This window comes from Rana temporaria, chromosome 12 (assembly GCF_905171775.1).
Source record: "Rana temporaria chromosome 12, aRanTem1.1, whole genome shotgun sequence".
NCBI classification, from domain to species: Eukaryota; Metazoa; Chordata; class Amphibia; order Anura; family Ranidae; genus Rana; species Rana temporaria.
Window position 1 is genome coordinate 97,044,486 of NC_053500.1, and position 17,902 is coordinate 97,062,387.

General features: G+C 41.0%; 1 protein-coding gene across 1 annotated transcript in view; it reads right to left on the minus strand.

The window, feature by feature from the left end:
* Positions 1 to 9,048: 9,048 nt before the first annotated feature.
* The window catches only part of LASP1 (LIM and SH3 protein 1), a 271,510-nt gene continuing 262,656 nt past the window's right edge, over positions 9,049 to 17,902 (minus strand). The window contains exon 7 of the mRNA XM_040329778.1: positions 9,049 to 11,472. Within this exon, the coding sequence (XP_040185712.1) occupies positions 11,299 to 11,472 (174 nt within the window). The 3' untranslated portion in view covers positions 9,049 to 11,298. The remainder of the gene's footprint in view (positions 11,473 to 17,902) is intronic.

Here is a 17,902-nt window from a genome sequence, read left to right on the forward strand (position 1 = left end):
TGAGAGATGACATTCTCTCTTCCGTGTTAAGCAGCCTTCGCGGCCCTGTAAGGGCGGAAAAGCAGTGCGGGCAATGAGAGATGATGTAATCTCTCTCCCCCGCTGCTGAAATTTCTAGTCTCCTCCGCGGCCCGACAGAAGAGGTGCCGCGGCCCACAGGTTGGAGACCTCTGACCTAAACGTACTTTAATTTCTTGGATCACATGTAAATGTATCACTTTGATGGACTCGAACAGTGTTACATATTTTAATGTTTTTTTGTTAAATTTAAATACAGTGGAACCTCGGATTACGAGCATAATCCGTTCCAGGAGTATGCTCGTAATCCAAAGTACTCGCATATCAAAGCAAGTTTTTCTATTGAAGTCAACGGAAATGAAAATAATTTGTTACGCATTGACTTCAATGGGATGCAATACCGAATGCGGCCATAGGTGGGGGGCACCAGAGAGCGCAGAAAAGGCCAGAGGACACTTTGGCTCGTTTCCTGCGCCCCCGTACCTCAGGCCAAATGCCTATTTAGCTTGAATTCTGCTTGTCTTGTGAGTCAACACTCGCAAACCGAGTCAGAATTTATAAAAAAAAGTTGCTCGCAAGTCAAAACGCTCTCAAACCAAGTTACTCTTAAACTGAGGTTCCACTGCATTGAGCTTCACGCGTACTGCTGCTGTTAAAAATGGCAAAACAAAAATGTGAGTTTAACTGCCCTTAATCTTCCCCTCTACAGTGTCTTGAAAAGGTATTCATACCCTTTGAAATTTTTCACATTTTGTCATGTGACAATAAAAAACAAATTTATTTTATTGGGATTTTATGTGATAAACCAACACAAAGTGGCACATAATTGTGAAGTGGAAGGAAAATAATAAATAGTTTTACATTTTTTTACAAATAAAATAAGTGAAAAGTGTAGTGTGCATTTGTATTCAGCCCCTCCGCATCAATACTTTGTAGAACCACCTTTCGGGGCATATGTCTCTATCAGCTTTTCACATCTAGAGTGACATCTTTGCCCATTATTCTTTGCAAAAGAGCTCAAGCTGTGTCAGATTGGATGCAGAGTGTCTGTGAAAAGAGATTTTCAACTCTTGCCACAAATTCTCAATTGGATTTAGGTCTAGACTTTGACTGGGCCATGCTAACACTTGAATATGCTTTGATATAAAAACCATTCCAATGCAGCTCTGGCTGTATGTTTAGGGTCATTGTTCTGCTGGAAGGTGAACCTCCACCCCAGTCTCAAATCTTTTTCAGACTCTAAAGGGCCATACACACGGTCTGACTTTTTGACAACAAACTTCAAAATGAGCAGGTTTTCCTCTGAGGGGCGTTATGCATGGCGGCAAAAGAACACAGCATTCCAAGAAAAAAACTTGCTACCCACAGTAAAATTTGGTGGATGTTCCATCATGCTGTGGGGCTGTGAGGCCAGTCCCGGAAATCTGGTTAAAGTTGAGGGTCGCATGGATTCCACTCAATATCAGCAGATTCATGAGAATGTTGAGGAATCAGTCACAAAGTTGAAGTTATGCCGGGGCTGGATATTTCAAAAAGACCCAAAACACTGCTCAAAATCTACTCAGGCATTTATGCAGAGGAACAAGTACAATGTTCTGGAATGGCCATCCCAGTCCCCAGACCTGAATATCATTGAATATATGTGGGGTGATTTGAAGCAGGCTTTCCATGCTCGGCAACCAAACCTAACTGAACTGGAGATGTTTTGCAAGGAGGAGTGGTCCAAAATACATTAATCCAGACACTCATTACAGGCTACAGGAAGTGTCTAGAGGCTGTTATTTCTGCTAAAGGAGGCTCTACTAAATATTGATGTGATTTTTCTGTCGGGGGGCCCAAATTTATGCACCTAATTTAGTTTTGATATTTTGAATATTACTGTGTCCTTCAGTTATTTGATAGATCAAAATGAAATTGCTGATCCAAACACCAAAATATTTATAAATGACAATCATGAAAATTGTTAGGGGTTCCTAAACTTTTGCATACAACTGTAGCAGAAGTTGACCAAGAGTGGCGGTAAAGAGCAGAAAAAACACGTGATTTTGGAAGTTTGCTGAAAAAGTCCTGTGTATGCATACCAAGTTCAAGGCCAATGCCTTTCAAACAAAAATCCATGGAAGTTTGTTTGAAGTCCAATCGTATGGGGCTTTATAGGTTTTTCATCTAAGATTGCCCTGTATTTGGCTCCATCCATCTTGCCATTAACTCTGACCAGCTGCCCTGACCCTGCTGAAGAAATACATCACCATAACATGATGCTGCCACCACCATGTTTCATGGTGGGGATGGTGTGTTCAGGGTGATGTGCAGTTAGTTTTCCGCCACACATAGCGTTTTGCTTTTAGACACATTGCTTCTTGCAAAACAGGACTTATGGCTTTCTTCTTGCCATTCTTCCATAAAGGCCAGATTTGTGGAGTGCATAACTAGTAGTTGTCCTGTGGACAGATTCTCCCACCTGAGCTGTGGATCTCTGCAGCTCCTCCAGAGTTACCATGGGCCTCTTGGCTGCTTCTCTGATTAATGCTCTCTTTGCCCAGCCTGTCAGTTTAGGGGGACCGCCAAGTCTTGTAGGTTTGCAGTTGTGCACCTGTCATTTTCAGATGATGGGTGGAACAGTGCTCCGTGAGATGTTCAAAGCTTCGGATTTTTTTTAACCCTAACACTGCTTTAAACTTCTCCACAACTTTATCTTTGTGTGTTCCCTAGCCTTTATGATGCGGTTTGTTCACTAAGGTTATCTAACAAACTCTGAGGGCTTCATAGAACAGCTGTATTTAATATGAGATGAAATTACACACAGGTGGACTCTATTTACTATATAGGCGATTTCTGAAGGCAACTGGTTCTACTCGATTTTAGTTAGGGGTATCAGCGTAAAGGGGGCTGAATACAAATGCACATTCCATAGCTCATTTCATCTAAGCTACTACACAAATGGCTGCTAAGTCACAGCTATCAAATGAACCATCAGCAACAGTTTACCTCATTACATGTTGTGGGATGGTACTCAGTATCGTCCTGCACATTTCCCAAATTGTTTTATTATTTCCCTATAGAAAAGAGGGAAAAAAGAAAAATTACGGTTGAAAGACCAAACCCAAGTATACAAAGTGTAGGAGAGATGAAAGAAAAGAACAGTAGGAGGAGAAGAAAGAAGAAAAAAAAAAAAAGGAGGGGAGGGAAAACCACCCCACAGATCCTAGACCACTCATGATGTGCAATTCGGCTGAGAGTCCAATGACGTTTGATCCCTATAATAAAAATAGGGAATCCAGATCTTCCAATACTTGTCTTCCTGTTCTTTCAAAGTCATGGTAAGGTTTCCATCATCTCAATATCTGTAATTCTGGTACGTCAATGGGCAACAGTAGGAGGACAGGTACTCTTCCATAAAGCTAGTATACAGGCTTTCGCCGAGTAGGGCGTTCTTAAATTTATTAGACAAGGGGGTATCATTCAAACAAAAATGCTGCTGGATTTTTATTGAGTGCGAGCCCTGTCAGTGTGTCAGGCCCTGTACACACGATCAGTCCAAACTGATGAAAACGGACTGAAGTTCAGTTTCATCGGTACACAGATGAAGCAGACTGATAACTCTGATGTGCCTACACACCATCAGTTCAAAAACCGATCAAGTCCAACGCGGTGACGTAAAACACGACGACGTGCTGAAAAAAAATGAAGTTCAATGCTTCCAAGCATGTGTCGACTTGATTCTGAGCATGCCCGGGTTTGGAACCGATGCTTTTGCATACTAACCATCGGTTTTGACCTATCGGTCAGGCGTCCATCGGTCCAGTTTTAAAGCAAGTTCTCCGTTTTTGGACTGAAGGACAACAGACTGATGGGGCGTACACACGGTCGGTTTGGACCGATGAACTGAATTTCAGTCCGTTTTCATCGGTTTGGAAAGTTGTTTAATTTTGGGCATGCCCAAAAAAAAGATATGCAAAAGGGTTTCCACAGATTCTCCACAGTGCCAACATATATCTGAAAACTGAGTGTATATACTATGCAGCTTGGCAGGGGGTTTGTTCCACCTGGTGAGGAGTTTATAACCTCTTTCCTGATATCTGCTTGCTAGGGAAGCTTTATGTGCAAAAAATATAAAATGTCATTCTGAGGTTGAGAGAAGGTAACTCGAAGGTCCTCCTTCCCCTTTAAAAAAAAATAAAAGTTCAAGTCGGCCATATCCCCTTGGTTTGTCAGCAAAGCTTAGAAACGGGAGAGGGAGCGAGGGAGTTGAGATCCCTCTAGGCAGATGGGTGAGGGAGTGGTGGGAGTTGACAAAGGTTTTGATGGTTCCTGGGCAATGAGCGTAGGTAAGTGCCCAGTTGAGCCCAGTACCCAGACGGCACTTCTGCTAGCTGATCAGAAAAAAGGGGATTACGCAAAAAAGAATAACCAATGGTCGGACTTTGAAGGCAAGACAACAACAGAAAATAGCAAAAAATATTATTTTATTACAAAAAAGTATAAACAAAACAACAGTGTTCAAAGATAAAAAAAAACCATAAGAGATTTTAATAAGTATGAGTTGTATCCCTTGTGCGTCTACGCGTTTCGCCATGAGGCTTCTTCAGGACGAGCAACGAGGAGACAGCGACAGAGAACAAATCTCACCATCTTCGGACGAATATAGCCAGATATATAAATATATCCGAATATCGGGGATTCTACATATATAAATTATATTCCATAGGAAGATGATAGGGATGATATAGGTGAATATATCTAAGAGCTCGCAGAACCCACTTCCTCTAAGAGCATTTCCTATATTGGATATTCCCATGTGATAAGCATAAAGGTCCACAAATTTGCTTAAAGGAATCTCACTTCAGCGGGGGAAACAGTCCAGAAAGATAATAGGGAAAACTTATAAAATCCACATATAAATCGAGATATGGTATCCAATATCAGATCAAGTAGATCAAACTGGTGTGCGGCGGTAACTATGAACTGCTGGGTAGATATAGCCAGCAGGATATAATCACAAAGAAGCAGACGTATCTGGAAAGGCCCCCCGGAGACAGCTTGTGGAAGAGTAACAAATTTTGTTTCATATATTAATTTTCCAATGAATTCCAAATATTCAGAACAATTTAAATCGGTCGAAAAATGATCGACAATTTAAATTCTGTAAGAATAATAGCTGGTTAAGGAAGGGAGGCAGGAAGCCAATCCATTTCAAACACTTTCCAAATCCCTCCCATGTGAATGAGTACAGGGTACATAGTACCCCTACCCACTCACCAAAAAAGTGAGTAAACACTACAAGTTTTTGACAAGTCCTTTACAAAAAAAATTAAAAAACGAAAAACAAAAGCCTCTGGTCTTGTTGAAGGCTCCCACCGCCTGCCTGCTCCACCATCTGACAGTTCTTAAATATCTATGGGGTAGAGCCACCCAGCGACGTCACTGGGTGACCATGCCTTCTTTTGATGCCATGGAACGAGGCATGCTAAGTTGATTACATCACAAAGGGTCAGGGTCACCAGATTATGTCATCAGGTGACCCTGCCCCTTTAGTTATGTAAGAAATGTCAGACGGCGGGGAAGGTAGACGACAGCCTTTGACGAGAACGGAGTTAGTTTTTTCCCTTTTTTTTTTTTGGGTGACGTGATTGACGGATCTACACCGGGGGTACATTAAAAAAATAAAACATTTATAAAAGGAATTGTCAAAAAATGTTGTGTAATTGCTCGCTTTTTTTGGTGAATGGGTAGGGGTTCATTTACATGGGGGGGGGGCGGGATATGGGGGCCCCCTTGTTAAAGGGTGCTTCCTGATTCCGATAAGCTCTTGCCGGCAGACCCCCACAATCACCGCCCAGGGTTTTGGGGAAGAGACCCTTGTCCCCATCAACATGGGGACAATTTGCTGTGAGGTGGGATCGGGGGGGGGGGCAAAGCCCTCTCTATTTTGAGGACATGTGGTCTGGTATGGTTCAAGGAGGTGGCCGCTCGCCTGTCTCCCCCCCTTTCCTGGCCTGCATGCTTGGATAAGGATTTGGTATGGATCTTTGTGGGGAATCCCCCTCTGACAGCAAGGATGACTTGTTAGGACACCAGGGGGTACCAGCTTGTTAACAACTGATGACTCATCCCTGCTGGCTGACAGCAGGAATGTGTCACAGCAGTAAAACACGCATTAAAATCTAATCAAAAACACACGCACTAAAGCTGCACTACAAAATCGCATGGAAAAATCTGATCAAAAATCACACTACACTAGCGAGAACCTAGCCTTAAAGTCAACCCAGACCTGATTACAAAAAAAAACAACAAAAAAAAAACAGTATTTGCCCCCCCCCCCCGTGTATTTTCTGGAAATGCCTTACCTGGAACAAAGAAATACAGCTTCCAAGTGCACTGGTAGACCTTCGAAGAGGTCAATTTCCTAGCCCTTAAAATTTCATATATCACTGTGGAGAGACCGCTATCCATCCCTAGCAGGATGGTGAAATGGCCACTGGGAAAAAAGATCCAGACAGGCCCAGAGTACACTATAAGCCTGACAAGGTCTGAGTACCATGTCTGCCTACACCAGTTTGGGGGGATGAGAATCATCAGAATGCCTTCTCGTCCCTATTCTACAAAGGGGTTGCAATGGAAGATGTAAAACAGGCTGAACTAATTCACCAGGGCATCCTCACAGGGGAACCCTGGATCTGGACATGAACCCTTGCAATTTGTTAAACCTGGAAGCGAGGGAGGTCCAGTGTCCGACACCTGTCACATGGGTCTTAAAACACCTTTGGTGAAGTGACCCATACATTGACTGAGGAAGTCTGTCTGTCTATTTCTACTCCTGGAATACTGATGGCAGATATGGCTGGTACATGAAGTTTCACAAAGCCAAAATCAAATCTACCTCTGAGTTAACTTAACTTATGGTTCCCCCCATAGTTAATGTAAACACTTATTAAATCCTGATCAGATGCTGGCCACAGTTGACAATACTTGGAGAGAATGGAATGAATCTGAGCTTTAAAATACTGCTCAGGAAAGGGTTATTTTGGCATCCAAGATCTTGGACTGAAACACCGCCCCAACCTGATAGGCTAGCAGTTGTCCTTATGACCTTCCAGTGGAGATACAGGAATAATTTCACAGGCTCCAAAGCTGGATCCTCTTGTCCATTCAGCCAGAATGTTAAGTTGCAATGATCTGTGTATGGTTCCATCTCAAAGGAGGCAACCATTAAGCCCAGGACCGCAATGTCAAAAAAGAGGTTTGCTTGGTCCCTTAACTCAAGTGTTTAAAACATGAGTGCAGTGGGGGCTGTGAGGTTTTTCCAGTGGAAGAAAGACCTTGAACAAAGTGTCTAGAAGTCCCAAAATACTCAAAGCGTTTGAGTCGGTTCCAGCATAGACTTCTGGAAATTTAGAATCCATCCAATCTCTGCAGCAGTCGAACAGTCTGTTGAACACTGACTGAAATCTGTGCAGAAAGCTCCCCTCTACAGGTCATCCACATATTCCATTATAGGATTTTCCTGTACATGACGCAACCCAAGTACAGGAGTGAGTATACGAACGAGTACATTTGATGTGTCCACCCCATAACACAGGAAAAAGTTGTGCTGTGCTGGACAGATGGGGACATCGAATTAAAAATGTCACAGTATCCTGTATGCACCAATTACATAGCTGAAAAATTTACATAAGTGTTGCTGTTTTATAAACTGTCAGAAGAAACTATGCAGTATCAACAAACAATTGTAACAGGAGATACAACAAGTGCAAACACCTCTTAATGTCCTATAAAAACAAGTTAATTACGAGAATGGGAAGGTAAAAATAGTGCCTCCAAAAGATGTGACATTTCAGATACTTGTCAGAAGCTGGAAGGCAGGTCACTATCACCACGGCCCAAGTCTAGAAGACCCTTATATTTTCCAATAAAGTTATCGACTTGGAGGTTTTCTTGACTCGGTTTCATCCCACACAAGAGACATCTTTCGTTTTTTCCTTTGTTGGATGAACTGGATGGACTTATGTCTTTTTTTTCCCAGACTAACCATGTAATGTAACTATAACTCTAGTAAAGGAATATTGCGAGTTGGTACAGGCCGCAGCACCACTGCCCTTGTGTGTATGATTTGCAACAATATGCCTAGAATTAATAAAGACTGATGTAGACAGATTTTGTAAAAGTTTCATGCATTCGAAAAGTTGTGCAGCATGCGCCAAATTCATGTACCAGTATATAACTTTTATTTGCATTTGGCACGTGCTGCAACCTTTTAGAATGCATGCAGGGCACTTTTGCAAAATGCGTCTGCGCCAGTTTTTCTCTGTAGTTTGTATTCGCTCCACTTTCATAAGATGCTTCATGAATTTGGTGTAATAAATTAACCAGAGGGATTAATGCCAGAAAAGTGGCACACCAGCTTTATTCAATTCCCGCTATGTGTATGTGAGAAGAATCCCACAAGAGATTCTCAACACCTGTGGTAGCAGGAAAGGTAAATGAAGATGTAGACGCGCCCTTGTCACAAAGGAAGCATGGAGCCCAAGGACATCCAACTGATCTTGGTAGTGTGGGTGCAGTCTTCAAGCTTGTGTTCAGTAAAACGGCATGAACATGTGCAGTACGAACCAAGATAGGGTGGCAATTTTAAAAATGATGTTGACTTTACCCCTGCACAGCTTACAACACAAGTATCGCCACCAGAATTTGCAACTAAATGTGTTGCCAACCGACATGGTCACATTAAGCTTGTTGAGACGTGAATGGAGTAAAGCAAAACATAATTTGGCTTCTCCCAAGGACACTAGCAAAAAAAATGTGTTGTATTGGGAGGAGTTATGTAGGACTGCCCTGAATGCTTTGCCAGTGTCCAGTCTCCTGAAGGGGGGGCAGCATAACCCTACATCCCTGCATAGCATTCATGGGTACTGTATTGTACAATAATAATAATAATCCAAAAAAAGTGTATAGTATTTTTTCTAAATTTTAGCCAAAGTGAAAAAAAACACCTCGACTTGCTACCAAAATGAAAACACAATGACATCACAGTTAAAAATGATACTTTTATTTTATTTTAAATTTAAGGTAAACTGAGAAAGCTTCTCTTGGTAGCTGCATGATTGTTTCTTTTTAAATGATTATAGGCCCAAGCAATTTGGTACAAAGGCTTTTCCAGCTAGGGATAATATTAATTAGAAAATAAAATGAAAAAAGTAGGTTAAGGAATGATTGATACATACACAAGACTGTAAGGCTGCAGAGGGAGGGGGGGTGAAGACATGTGGGGACATGATGTCTGCATTCTACAATCCCGCACTAGAGTAATAGTAAAAGTGCATTGAATGAGGGAGGACAGAAAAGAATTTGGTCCAATTAGAAGAGAATGTGCTCATGATCAGTCGTTGGGCATAAAGATACTTGCAATTCCACCATTGCCAATAAGCTATATGTATAGTGTTTGTGTCTCTTTTTAGAAATACAGCTCTTTCATTACCACACATATAAAACCATCTAGCACTTCTGATTCTGAAATATGTTACACTGCATATAAAGGAATGTACATAGCATTTCTTTCAGGTGTTTTGTGGAATTATCTGTCCCTCCACAGGTATTCACATTGTGTTCCAGTTACTACAATTGTAATTGTGCTTTAAATGTAATATTAGGAATACTGGAATGACTTGTGCTTGATACTCAATGCTGCAGTCTGCCTCCTTTCTCAAGCTCAGCTTTTGTCTGAGAGCACCATTACATCAAAATGCACTACGACAGACCATGAACTGATAAAGCCTGAGAGGGAATATATTAGAGTATATAAGGCAGATAAAGCAAAAGGCAGCAGATTTTTGGCTCAAATGGCATATGGTAAAATAAACACGTGTAGTAAGTTGGCGCCAGAAGACCGATGTTCTTTTTACTAAGTAAATGTATCATAGAAACAGCTGCACCTTGAAACTCACTAACAGAAATATTTCACACAGACTGCTGAAACAAAATGTAGCACAGCACTAAATCACATTAGGCTTTGTGCCACAAGGCAAAAATGCACCTCTCTATCACCAGACAACCTACAGTAGAGGTTCTTTATCCACTACAAAAAACTTTAAAGGCAATGGATGGTGTCACTAGGGAAAAGTTAGATACGCAAGGGTCAAAAAATGAACTTTGTGAACTCCACATTTGTTCAATTTCACAATGAAAAATTTCTTAATTCTTCTCATTTCTCCTGAATTCAACTGTGGCCTAACAAAATGGAAAAGAAAAGATATATACACAAATTTATAAAACATATCAAGCTGGTGGAAAACAAAAATTAATGTAAATTAAGTACTTTAACAATATTATAATTAAATCTTTCAAGCCGTTTATTTTTCCACTATACTAAATTTATATTTTAAATTTCTGGTAAGGAAAGGTTAATCACAACAGTTGATATTGTGGACTGTCAGAGGTGCTTTTTAGAGAGAACAGAGGGTGCTTACTGGTGTCTGCTTTAAAAGACTGTTGTCCATAATGAATACCAGTATGAAAAATTTGCCATCCTTCCACATCAGTGATATCCCTAGGGTTCCCAGGACCACACCTCAACTTAAGCCCATGTTTAACCATTCTTAAACCAGCCAGAGTTAACAGATTTACAACTAATGTTTCAGTATTCAGGGTAAGCCAAGAAGAAATAATGGGAAGTCCTGCAAGTTGACGTGCCACTGCCAAAGGTCTATCTGAAGCTATTAGTGAGGTGTACAAGCATTATACATCCTTGTATTATTTCTATACTGAACTTCTTAATTTAGCTATGTAAGCTACTTGAGGCTAACTGTTCCCATCTAAAAACAAAAAAAAGAGAAACCTTTACAAATTGGCAAGCCATATTTTAAATGGTCAGACTTTTTTCTCAGTTTCAGCTTAGAAATTCACAAAGTAGAATGATGGAGAAGGCAAAAAAAAAAGGGGGGGGGGGGGGGGAGGGGATATGTCCCAGTGACTGGTCCGCTCCTTTATAACCTGTAAAAGTATTTTTTATAATAGTGCAAAGCGCATAAACAAGTCAGTCAGACAGAAAATAAAATAAAGAAGGGAGGTTTTGAAGAGGGAGACCTCTGCCTAATGTGGTCCCTCCAGTGTCTAAAAGATCAAGCCAGAGGTAAATTTTCTCTTCTTCCAACAAAGGACAGTTGAAAGGCCTTCAAGAGAGAATGCTATAAAGAGAATTGGAGCCAATCCTTCCCATTGCTGGGAGAGGAATGCACTGGAATGATTCATGATTTTCTGTGAGAAAGAGAAAGCATGTTCTTCTGTTCAGATGGCTTCAACATAATTGGCAGGAAGCATGCCCGTGTCCCCGGTGCGCTCAACAGTTCCGTACATCCACCCCTCATCGATCTGCTGCACGTTGATAATTGTATCACCATCTTGGAAGGACACCTCATCTTCATCTGCTGCATTATAATCATAGACAGCTCGATAGCGCTTCTGTAAACAAGGGAAATATATGAAAACTTCACCTTTCCAGACATACATGTAATTCTAAAGTCAACATTTCTGGTTGGAGCCCATTTCTATGACCCTTTTTTTTTTTTTTATAGCAAGTACAGGTATACATTATTTGCCTTTAGATTACCACATGTAATGGTTATATGTATGTAGGGGTATGTGATAAGTAATCCTGCTTAAAAGATCATTCATGAGAGAAACGGCTCAGACTGTCACTGCTTACCCTCTTATGAAAATGCCATTTTCTGCACTTTCACTCTAACCCTCTGAGATTAGTACTTCCCGAGTAAATGACCCAGAACAAGTAATGCAAAATAGGAGTTCTGAATTCACTTATGCTTGTTCTATTTCAGTATATAAGAAAGTACAATTGTAAATTAGGAGTTCATCATCTCGCCTTCGTCTTCCACCCACTAACTCACTCACTGCCCAGGAGATTGCCAATCACTTCAAACAGAAGATTGAAACAATGTGTGTAAGGAGATCCCTGCTGTTCAGATACCTTTCACTCTTTACACTTCAAGCCCACAGGTACAACCATTACTGCCCTCATTCAACCCCACCATTATAGACGAGGTTGCTTAACTACTTGCTAATGTCCAACTAACCACCTGCCCTCTGGACCCTGTTCCCTCGCAAACACTATGTTCACCCTCTGTCTTTATTCTACATTCTCTAATCCACATCTTCAATATCACTCTTGCTTCTGGCATCTTCCCCAACTCTCTAAAACATGCACTAGTCAGCCCCATACTTTTAAAGTCTTCACTGGACTTAACCAATCTTAACAACCTACGCCCCATCTCCTTGCTCCCCTTTTTAATCCAAAGTAATTGAAACATCTGGTCTACAACCGACTGAGAAACCACCTTGCAGAGAATAGCCTTCCTAATCCCCTTCAGTCTGGATTTAGTCTGGATTTAGTCTTCAACACTCCACAGAAAACTGCTCTACTAAAAAAGACACTAATCTGTACTCCCACTCTTGGACCTTTCTGCTGCCTTTGATACGGTTGACCACCCCCTCCTCCTCCAAAAACTCCATGCCGTTGGTCTCTGTAACTGTACCTCTTTACTCGGTTCTCTTCCTACGTTATCCAACTGCACCTTTAGTGTTACTTGCAACTCTACTTCCTCTTCTCTTCCTTTCTCTGTTAGGGTCCCCCAAGGTTCTGTTCTTGAGCATCTCCCATTTTCAATTTACACCCTCCTCCCTGGGTCAGCTGATAGCCTCCCATGGCTTCAAATACCATCTCTATGCTGATGGCATTTAAATCAATTTCTCTACCCCCTCAGCTCACTCCTGCAGTCTACTCAGTCTGGATTCACACCACTTAATCTATCAAATACCAAACTTATTTTTTCTCCACCTTCCTTGATCTCTCTGTCAAAATCAATGGCACAACTATCAGCCCATCCCAACATCTTCAAAATATCAATACTACCGTATATACCTAGAGTATAAGCGATCCGAATATAAGCCGAGGCACCTAATTTTTACCACAAAAAACTGGGAAAACGTATTGACTCGAGTATAAGCCTAGGGTCGTCCATCTGCATGCCTCACTGTGCTCTCACTGTGTCCATGAGCATACCTCACTGTGTCCAAGACTAGACTGATGTTTTAACATGGGAGTCTATGGAAGGGGTGCCCGGCTTTGAAAAATTGGGTGCTCCCCGGCCGTAGGTTCCCCCAGACAACAAACTGTGCACGCTTGAAGAGGAAGAGTGGGGCCGGCACCGGGTCCCCAAAGTCTGGGAGATTAGGCCAAAAAGGTGACTCAGGTATAAGCAGAAGAAGAAAGGGGCATTTTCAGCACAAAAAAATTTACTCAAATACCACCAAAAGAAAGCTCTATTTGTGGGAGAAAAAGTATGTCAATTTGTTTTGGGTACAACATCACACAACTGCAAAATTGTCAGTTAAAGTGCCGTATCGCAAAAAGGCCTTGAACATTAACCACTTAAACCGGGCATTTTTCACCCCCTTCCTGCCCAGGCCAATTTTCGCCTTTCAGCACGGTCACGCTTTGAATGACAATTGCGCGGTCGTGCGATGTGGCTCCCAAACAAAATTGACATCCTTTTTTTCCCCATAAATAGAGCTTTGTTTTGGTGATATTTGATCATCTCTGCATTCTTTTTTAATTTTTTGAGCTATAAAACAAAAACATGTAAATTTTGAAAAAAAAATAAAGAATATTTTTTACTTTTTGCTATAATAAATATCCAATTTTTTTAAACATTTTTTTCTCAGTTTAGGCCGATACAGTGGGGCAAAAAAGTATTTAGTCAGCCACCAATTGTGCAAGTTCTCCCACTTAAAAAGATGAGAGGCCTGTAATTGTCATCATAGGTATACCTCAACTAAGAGACAAAATGTGGAAAACAAATCCAGACAATCACATTGTCTGAAATAAATATAGTGACTACCAAACCCACTTCAGTGTCCTCAATATTAAGCAGCGCTTAATTAGATAAGTGTAAAATATTCAAAAAACTGTATATGCAAACACAAATGAATAGATACAAAAATAAATGTAACTACTGCAACAATAGGTTTCAAAAATTGAATGTGAAAAGCTATAATGTATATAAAGAACCCATGAAAAAATTATTTATAAAGTGAAAAAGCAAAAAAGTTCATAAGTGATGAGAGTTCATAAGTGATAACAGATTTTGTAATCTTCAGAGTCTTCCACCACACCAAATGTGTTCAGCGATTCCTCCACCCATCAAAATGGCCACTCACCGGAACAATATGCCTCACACTCGCGTGTTTTGGCAAAGAGGCATAAAACAAAACCTCTCAAATAGGTTTTGGACAGTATACCGTTCCCAACAGTGTGATCCAAATGCTCCACATAAATGATAAGAAAAAAAGGAAGTGCACAATAGTGTAATACCGAATGGTCAGGTTTTAATAAAACACCACACACAAATCTTCAAAGGTTGCACTCACAAAACAACTTTAAAATAAAGCAGTGAATCACAGCACATCAATCTTCCTCAATATCCTTAACTGGTGTAAACACGGCGGACCTGCGATCAGCCAGGGGATTCTCACCACTCCACCGCACTGCAAACCCTCTTTGGAAACTTTCTCCCTTGATTTCCGATCAAGCTTGTTGCGCCACACGTATAGATGAATCACATCGGTTCAGATGCTAGTTGTGTGACCACGCCCCGACATGTTTAGTCACAAGGTTCTTGATAATTTTCTTCAACCAAGTGTACGAGATACAAAGGCTTATCTTAAAGATACTGCTGATTTGTTGCTATCTTTGGAAAGGGTTACTATTAACCCAAACTCCGATATAGATTTTCATATCCATTTTAAATGATTTTTATCTATATAAAGTGTTGTGTTTATAACCAACATTTTTATTCAGCCATTTAGTGAGCGCTGCTTCCGCCCGGAGTGTTTGCGGTGCGCAATCCAATCGAGGCCAGTGTACCTATCAGAATGATCAATATATAAGCGAGTAATCAACAGTTGTGTATCCAATCCCATGAGTAAGTCCCTTGTGACGAAACATGTCGGGGCGTGGTCACACAACTAGCATCTGAACCGACGTGATTCATCTATACGTGTGGCGCAACAAGCTTGATCGGAAATCAAGGGAGAAAGTTTCCAAAGAGGGTTTGCAGTGCGGTGGAGTGGTGAGAATCCCCTGGCTGATCGCAGGTCCGCCTTGACAATTGTTTACACCAGTTAAGGATATTAAGGAAGATTTATGTGCTGTGATTCACTGCTTTATTTTAAAGTGCAACCTTTGAAGATTTGTGTGTGGTGTTTTATTAAAACTGACCATTCGGTATTACACTATTGTGCACTTCCTTTTTTTCTTATTTATGTGGAGCATTTGGATCACACTGTTGGGAACGGTATCCTGTCCAAACCTATTTGAGAGGTTTTGTTTTATGCCTGTTTGCCAAAACACGCGAGTGTGAGGCATATTGTTCCGGTCATTTTGATGGGTGGAGGAATCACTGAAAACATTTGGTGTGGTGGAAGACTCTGAAGATTACAAAATCTGTTATCACTTATGAACTTTTTTGCTTTTTCACTGGTTCTTTATATACATTATAGCTTTTCACATTCAATTTTTGAAAGCTATTGTTGCAATAGTTACATTTATTTTTGTATCTATTCATTTGTGTTTGCATATCAATTTTTTGAATATTTTACACTTATCTAATTAAGCGCTGCTTAATATTGATGACACTGACGTGGGTTTGGTAGTCACTATATTTATTTCACACTATTTTCATTTGAAGCGGCAGCTAGTATCCTTTTGTGTTTTTTTTTTTCAGTTAGCGCAACGGTGGGAAGTCAGGAGGGCATATTTATCTTGATCACCATTCATTTTCAAATCACATTGTCTGATTTGGAAAGAATGTATTTGCAAATTGTGGTGGAAAATAAATATTTGGTCAATATCAAAAGTTAATTTCAATACTTTGTTATATATCCTTTGTTGGCAATGACAGAGGTCAAACGTTTTCTGCAAGTCTTCACAAGGTTGTCACACACTGTTGCTGGTATGTTGGCTCATTCATCCATGCAGATCTCCTCTAGAGCAGTGATGTTTTGGGGCTGTCGCTGGGCAACACAGACTTTCACTCCCTCCAAAGGTTTTTCTATGGGGTTGAGATCTGGAGACTGGCTAGGCCACTCCAGGACCTTGAAATGCTTCTTATGAAGCCACTCCTTCGTTGCTCAAAATCTCACGATACATGGCCCCATTCATTCTTTCATGTACACGAATCAGTCATCCTGTTCCCTTTGCAGAGAAACGGCCCCAAAGTATGATGTTGCCACCCCCATGCTTCACAGTAGGTATGGTGTTTGGTTGCAACTCAGCATATTCTCTCCTCCAAACACGATGAGTTGTGTTTCTGCCAAACCGTTCTACTTTGGTTTTATCTGACCATATGACATTCTCCCAAACCTCTTCTGGATAAACCAAATGCTCTCTAGCAAACCTCAGATGGCCCAGGCATGTACTGGCTTAAGCAGGGGGACATGTCTGGCACTGCAGGATCTGAGTCCCTGGTGGTGTAAGTGTGTTCAGAGGCGGCTCTAGGATTTGTGAGGCCCTTAGGCAAAACTAAGACATGAGGCCCCACTCACGCCCATAATGAGAAAAATAATGACAGCGATCGATAAAAATAAACTATTAGTAGGGTAAAGTATAGGGGGAGGGTAGAAGGACAGTACACGGGTCAGAAGGGTACAGTACAGGAGGGTAACTGGACAGTACAGGGGGCAGGAGGATACAGTACAGGGGGGAGCAGGAGGGCACAGTACAGGAGGTAGGTAAGTGGACACAGTACAGGGGCAGTAATGAATGTTACAGATATGGTCTACTCAAGCAGAGCTGCACAGGGAAGCTGCTCTCACAGATCCCACCTATTTTGGCAGGCTGTCACTGGGCTAAATATACACTAGAATGACAACTACCCCTCTACCTTCCCCTCCAGAGTTTTTCTCTCTTGCAGCACTTTGCAAGGGTTAAGGAAGGACCCCAAGGTGGAACATCTTATTACTGCTGCTGCTTGTGTGTGTGGGATGTGTATTGCAGCAATCACATGGGATGAATAGGAGAGGAGGGTCAGCAGAGATTGGTGCAGCACACATCCCACCCACAAGCAGCAGAAATAGTAAGATGCTCTGCCTCTGGGTTCTTCCTTAGCCCCTGAAAAAATGTGAGTGGGGGATGGGGCTGGGAACCACGGGGGGTAGGGGAGTAGGAGGGTTGAAAAAGGGGGGGAGTGGTAGGAGATGGGGATTGAGTAAGGAGACTGGAATGGTCAGGGGAGAAGAAAGAAAATATAAAAAGAAAGAAAATATAAAAAGAAAGAAAATATAATAAAAGAAGAAAATATAAAAAGAAAGAAAATATAAAAAGAAAGAAAGAAAGAAAGGATGAAGGGAAAAAGAAAGAAAGAGAAAGAAAGAAAGGGATGGATGAAGGGAAAAAGAAAGAAAGAAAGAAAGGATGGATGAAGGGGAAAAAGAAAGAAAGAAAGAAAGAAAGAAAGAAAGAAAGAAAGAAAGAAGAAAGAAAGAAAGAAAGAAAGGAAAGAAAGAAAGAAAGAAAGAAGAAAGGATGAAGGGAAAAAGAGAAGATAGATAGAGAACGAAAGAAGGGAGAAAGGAAGAAAGAAAATGAAGGATGAAGGGAGAAAGAAAGAAAAAAAGAAAGAAGGATGAAAGGAGAAAGAGAAAGAAAGAGAAAAAAGAAAAAAAAAAAAGGATGAAGGGAAAAAGAAAGGATGAAGGGAGATAAGAAAGAAAGAAAGAGAGAAAGACAGAAAGAAAGAAAGAAAGAAAGAAAGAAAGATGAAGGGAAAAAGAAAGAAGGATGAAGGGAGAAAGGAAAAAGAGAGAAAGAAAGAAAGGA